The sequence below is a fragment of the Hibiscus syriacus genome, unplaced genomic scaffold (assembly GCF_006381635.1).
Source record: "Hibiscus syriacus cultivar Baekdansim isolate YM2019G1 unplaced genomic scaffold, ASM638163v2 tig00003126_pilon, whole genome shotgun sequence".
NCBI lineage: Eukaryota > Viridiplantae > Streptophyta > Magnoliopsida > Malvales > Malvaceae > Hibiscus > Hibiscus syriacus.
In genome coordinates this window covers 633,316-638,808 of record NW_024061963.1, presented here as the reverse complement: position 1 = coordinate 638,808, position 5,493 = coordinate 633,316, and the positions used below count along the sequence as shown (strand labels likewise).

Below are 5,493 nucleotides of genomic sequence, written 5' to 3'. Positions count from 1 at the left end.
CACAATTTTCATTATTATTTTCTTTGAATTAAAAGAAAACTAGAGGTTTCCCTTAACCTTTGTTTTTCCTTGAATGCCATCTTCTTTCCTATTCGTTTGTTCAGTCTTGTTTCTTTTTATTACTATTGTTTTTCTTCATATCCACATTAGAAAGTAACAATCCCAACTTACTGATCATATAGGAAGCTAAACCAAAATCTCAAATTGTTTTTTTCCGACATAAAAAAATCGAAATCTCATATTCAAATCATAAGAAATTTTACCAAATCCACTGCAATAAACAATTGCATGTTTGTTAAACTGCCGCCCATATGTTGCTTTGAACCAACATTTATACTTCTTCAACAAGGGCAGGTGGACATAATAGTCTTTTTTTTCCAAAGTTATTGCACCAGAGCTGTGAAGGAATTGGTCGAACAGGCTGATGAGGTCGTTGCTGCAAGAAATAATCTTTTAGCTAAAAAAATACCATTCTAATATAAGCTAACTGATAAATGACGTACAAATTTTGGAAGTTAATAGATTGAGTCACTAAGTTATGATCTCGGTTCTAATATTGAGTAACCTGGAATTAGATATTATCAATGGCACAAGGCGCACTCTAGGAACTAGAACCCTTCTATTGCCTCATGCGCAAGGAGCAAAACAAAATTTCTAGCCTGAATGTAGGCCCAATATGTATATATGTGAGTTTTTGTAGTATGTGTAAAAGCTTAAGATATATGGTAAAACTTTAAAGTGGAGTCTAGTTTATCTACAAAATATATAATTTGTATTGGGCATTTTAATGCTCAAACATTACAAAGTATAGAGTTTGATATTATACTTTTCTTACAAGGTATAGAACATGGAAAAAAAATTAAAGAGAAGTTCAATTAGACAAGGTTCTTTTGTGCCTATCACCTTACAAAAAAGCGTGCTTAGGCGTCTGCCTAATCAAATGGACCTAGCCTGAAAGGGAGTTAGGCTTCTTTGTTGAATAATTCTAAGGAACAAGGGTGCCTAGGCGCACACCTTCATAATACTAAGCAACAATTTGTTTCCAATATATTAGTTCAACCGATTGGAATTACAAGTGCTTAAGAAGATAAGACGTGCATGTGAAGCAATAAAAATGTGGATATTAAATTCAATCATTTGATGAATTGACAATTTTACAATAAGGGTGCATTTGTTTCACTGAAAATGACTTTCAGATTTTTTTTTCCTTCATATTTTCATGTATTTGTTTCATGGAAAATAGCTTAGTCAACAGAAAATAGCCAATGGAAAACATTTTACATTTAGTGATCCAAACATCAGAAAATCAACAATATTCGTATTTTCTAGGAAAAAAATTCAAGAGTTTTTATCTATGAAAAAATGCACCCAAGTAAATATTAATTCACCATCTAGGAAGGAAGGTATATGGACTGTTGACCTTCTAACATCATCATATAGCCAGAAAAAGATTAGGAAGCGAATGCCATGGAGCCTAGAGGAACTCAACTTTGAGTTTATAAGATAGAAAATAAGAAGCTGAAAGCTTCAATTATTACAAAAACCAGTAAACATTGAAAGACTGATATTAAATTGGGATTAAGTGAATTGACAATAAATTAGACTGCTATTCAACAAGGATTAAGTGCAAAGGTAGCAGCTACTAGAAAGTTAGAATTTTGCACAGCATTGATGGGTTATGATGAAACTGCAGCTACTTAAGGAGATAAGAAGTACATACAAAAGGAATAAAAGAAATGGGCATATTAACTTGTATCATTGTTTGAAGTGGCAATGTAACATATAGTACATGAAAAATTGATTATCTTTGGAGGAAGTCATATGGACAATTGAGCTTCTAGCATTGATGTGTTGGGCTGTTGGCAGTACAAGATTGGGGAATAAATGCCAAGGTGGAAGTTAACATAAAGTTTACGAGATGTAAAAATTTGAAGCAGCAATCTTATGTTAATAGTACATTGGTAAAGTTTGGGCAATAAGAAAAATCGGGAATATGAACACAGAAAGCAGCTACTAGAAAAAGCAATTTTTTGCACAAATTGGGTATAATGAAACTGACAGCAATTTTTATGAACATCAAAACTAAGTTTTATTCAGAGAAAACCTCCCCAAGAAATGGATTTGTTTCGCACATACAATTTAAAAAAGAACAATTAGAGGACAGTGATATACAGCTAGCTAACATCCAACTAAATGCCTGAATAATCAGTTGCTACTCTTTGTTTTTTTGTATAAAATTTTCAAACTTCAACCTACATTTCTATTGTGGCCAAAAGAAAATACCATACATTTCTATCAAAACAAACTAAAACCATAGTATTTTAGGCCTCACTCTACCAATACTTTCTATCTAATTTCAAGTTATCTGCATTTAGATTCTAACAGAACTGATAATTGTAAAAAAAAAATTCATTAGGATCCAGCGTATTCATAACAGAAATATTAGCATTGAACATTTTAGAATGATTCCAATCATTTAGATTTTCAAAGGGTTAAGCCTAGACTCAGCAGTCAGCAATTCATACAATTAGGGTAAAAGACGTTCTAAAAGGCAATTAAGGACGGTAATAAAGTGAGAAAAGGTGGGGGTTTAGGAACCTCAAGCTCGGCGGATTTCATGGCTATGGGGATACAGATGAGGAAAACGCCGAACATGGCAATCGCAGTGTTGTGACGCCAGTGCTTGGGCCGGCAATTCGGCCCACCTGACATGCTCCACACCTTCGTCCTAAAATCCTCTGATCCATGCACATGCCCGCCATGTTCTCCTCCTCCCATCTTTGCTTAATTTACTCGACGGATCAATGGACTCTCTTACAAATCTGACCACTAAAGTAACCAGATCAGATGCAAATTGAAAACTTGCCAAAAGAATCGAATTTAAGAACCAAATGGTCCTTACATATACCTGGGAGAGAATGAACTATGTATTGTAAAATGGGCTTTGGTAAGTTTTCGACGAATTATTCGTCTTTTCACAAATAATCCCGTGACAAGAGTCCGGATTGGTTTTCAAGTATTAAAAATTGTTTTGTTGAAATCAATTTCCGTTGATATCATTATTCATTAGGGTAAACTATATAATTGACCACTTGACTATTTAAATCTTTTACTTTTATCATCGATCTTTTAATTTTATCAATCAAATTTTTTAATTTTTTAAACTATTTTTCATTCCAATAACCGTTAACAATTGATGACGTGGTATTTAAAAGAATTGGCATAATTATACCTTTAGTCATTAATATTTATATATTCTATCAATTTAGTCTTAATTTAAATTTAAGTTTATAAATTAATCATTCAATTAGAATCTGACATTTGTCAAAACATTATCATGACCCGTGTCATTAGTGACACGTGTCACATCTGATTTAAAGATTTATTTTACTAATTTTAATTTATTTCATTAAATAAATTTTTTTATCTAATTCAATGGTGACACAAACCTGAGTCACAAGGATGGAAGACGCACACCCTAGCCACTAGCAACCCTCGCCATTTGTGTTAAAAAATACACAATAATATACATGTATTGATATTATAGTTAATGTCGTAGTCAAAATTTAGATTTAAAATATGTATATTTGTTGAGCTAAATTTAATATTTTTTATATTTATAATTTAATGATTATATATATATATATAATTTCAAATTGAGTATTTTTATTTTAATTAATAATTTTATTTTTTATTAAATATAAAATATATAGAAAATATAAATGATTTAATTTATATTTAAATGTACGAATAAAAATATATTTAAAGGGTAAAAAGTAAAAAGGGTTAAATAGTTTCTTTTTGATTAAGCTAAAGGTGATTATAAAGTAGTACCTATTCTAAGTACTCTTAACCATTTGATAATAAATGCTAAATCATCTTTGCAGACGTTGGTACTCGAACCCGTGACGAACAACAACAATTCTTTTAACCACTAAGGTAAGTTGATTCATGCAAAAGGGTTAAATAGTTAAATGATCAATGGTATAGTTTACCCAGTTCATTATTGAGATAATAATTTAGACATTTCACACGAACCAAGCTACCTCATAGTTAAGGAATCATCGTTGTTTCTTGAGGTATCAGATTCGAGCATCACGTATGTAAGGTTGTATGAGTGTTTAATGTCAAATGATTGATAGTCTTTGAACATATACAACCTTGTATTCACCCCAAATTAATAAAAAAAATAGACATGTTTAAGATTCAGAGTGTTAAAATCCATTAAGTAGCCTTAGTGTTTTAAGAGAGTGTTGTTTTCTTTTGAAACGATAAGTTTGAGGAGCTTTTTCTTTTGCAGGGTGTGTACAAGTTGTCAATAGTTAAGAAATTTTTGCTTCGGCGGGAAAAATAATATGAATAAATGGTTTTTAAAATGTTTTGGGAGTCGCCATCGGCCTTTTGGGTCAGGTAGGTCGAATACCTAAAAATTATCTTTTAAAAGAGTTTTTAAGAAAACATCAGTTAAAAGATAAATTGATCTGCGTTTAACCAAAAATTCATTCTTTTTAGAAATAAAAATGGATTCGTAGTCGGTTACGTTTAGGGAAGGATTAGCACCCCTACAATGCCCAAAATTGGTACTTATTAATTATAAATTATCTCTATTATTAGAAATTAAAAAATTCAAACGTATATTTAATTTATAATCCTGTTATTTCAAATTTATTAATATAATTGAAAGAAAATATATATATATAATAACATATTTATTTATTTAGAAATATCAGAAAAGGGCTTCTAGGTGCTTTAAGACAGCTCTTTCTTTTGATATTAAAAATTAAATAAATAATAATAAAAAATTATTTTAATATAATAAGATATTTATTTATTTAAAAATATTAGAAAAGGGTTTCTAGTTGCTTTAAGACAACTATTTCCTTCAATATTAATAAAAAAATAAATATTAAAATGTAATAATTTTTCCTAAAAAATATTTTAAATAAAACTAAATTATAATTTTTATAATATTTAATTATTTAAAATACCAGAATAGAACATCCAGTTGTATTAAGACTGCCCTTTTCTTTGATATTGAAAATATATAAAGATTATTATTTAAAAATATATATATTTATGTGACTAATATGAAAATAATAATAAAATAATATAAAAGTAATAACAAAATAATAAATAAATAATGATTAAAATAAATTAAAAAGCAATAATATTAATTTGCAAAATATAAAAAAAATCAGGGTCAAAAAATGAAAAGAAACAAAATATTGGTGACTAAAAAGTAAAATATCAAAATTAAAGGGCATATTTTGAATTATTATAAAAATATAATTACTAATAGTGTAATTTAAACTAATTAATTAATAGGTGATTAAGATAAATATTAATTAAATTATAAGGGACTAAAATGGGTATGTACCCTAATATACATATAAAATACAGGTAAGGACTAAAACATAATAAAATATTAGTTTCAGTGACTAAAATGAATAATTACAAAACTCGGATGGTGGAGGAAAAGGTTTACCCATCAGA

At 28.9% G+C, this 5,493-nt stretch overlaps 1 protein-coding gene across 1 annotated transcript; it reads right to left on the bottom strand.

The window, feature by feature from the left end:
- Window positions 1–235: 235 nt before the first annotated feature.
- Window positions 236–2,855, bottom strand: LOC120174851. Its single transcript, XM_039181588.1, has 2 exons — window positions 2,599–2,855; window positions 236–436 (listed from the first exon to the last, which is right to left on the bottom strand). The coding sequence occupies exons 1-2, from the start codon at window positions 2,776–2,778 to the stop codon at window positions 332–334; spliced, it is 285 nt and encodes a 94-aa protein (XP_039037519.1). The 5' UTR covers window positions 2,779–2,855; the 3' UTR covers window positions 236–331.
- Window positions 2,856–5,493: the final 2,638 nt, after the last annotated feature.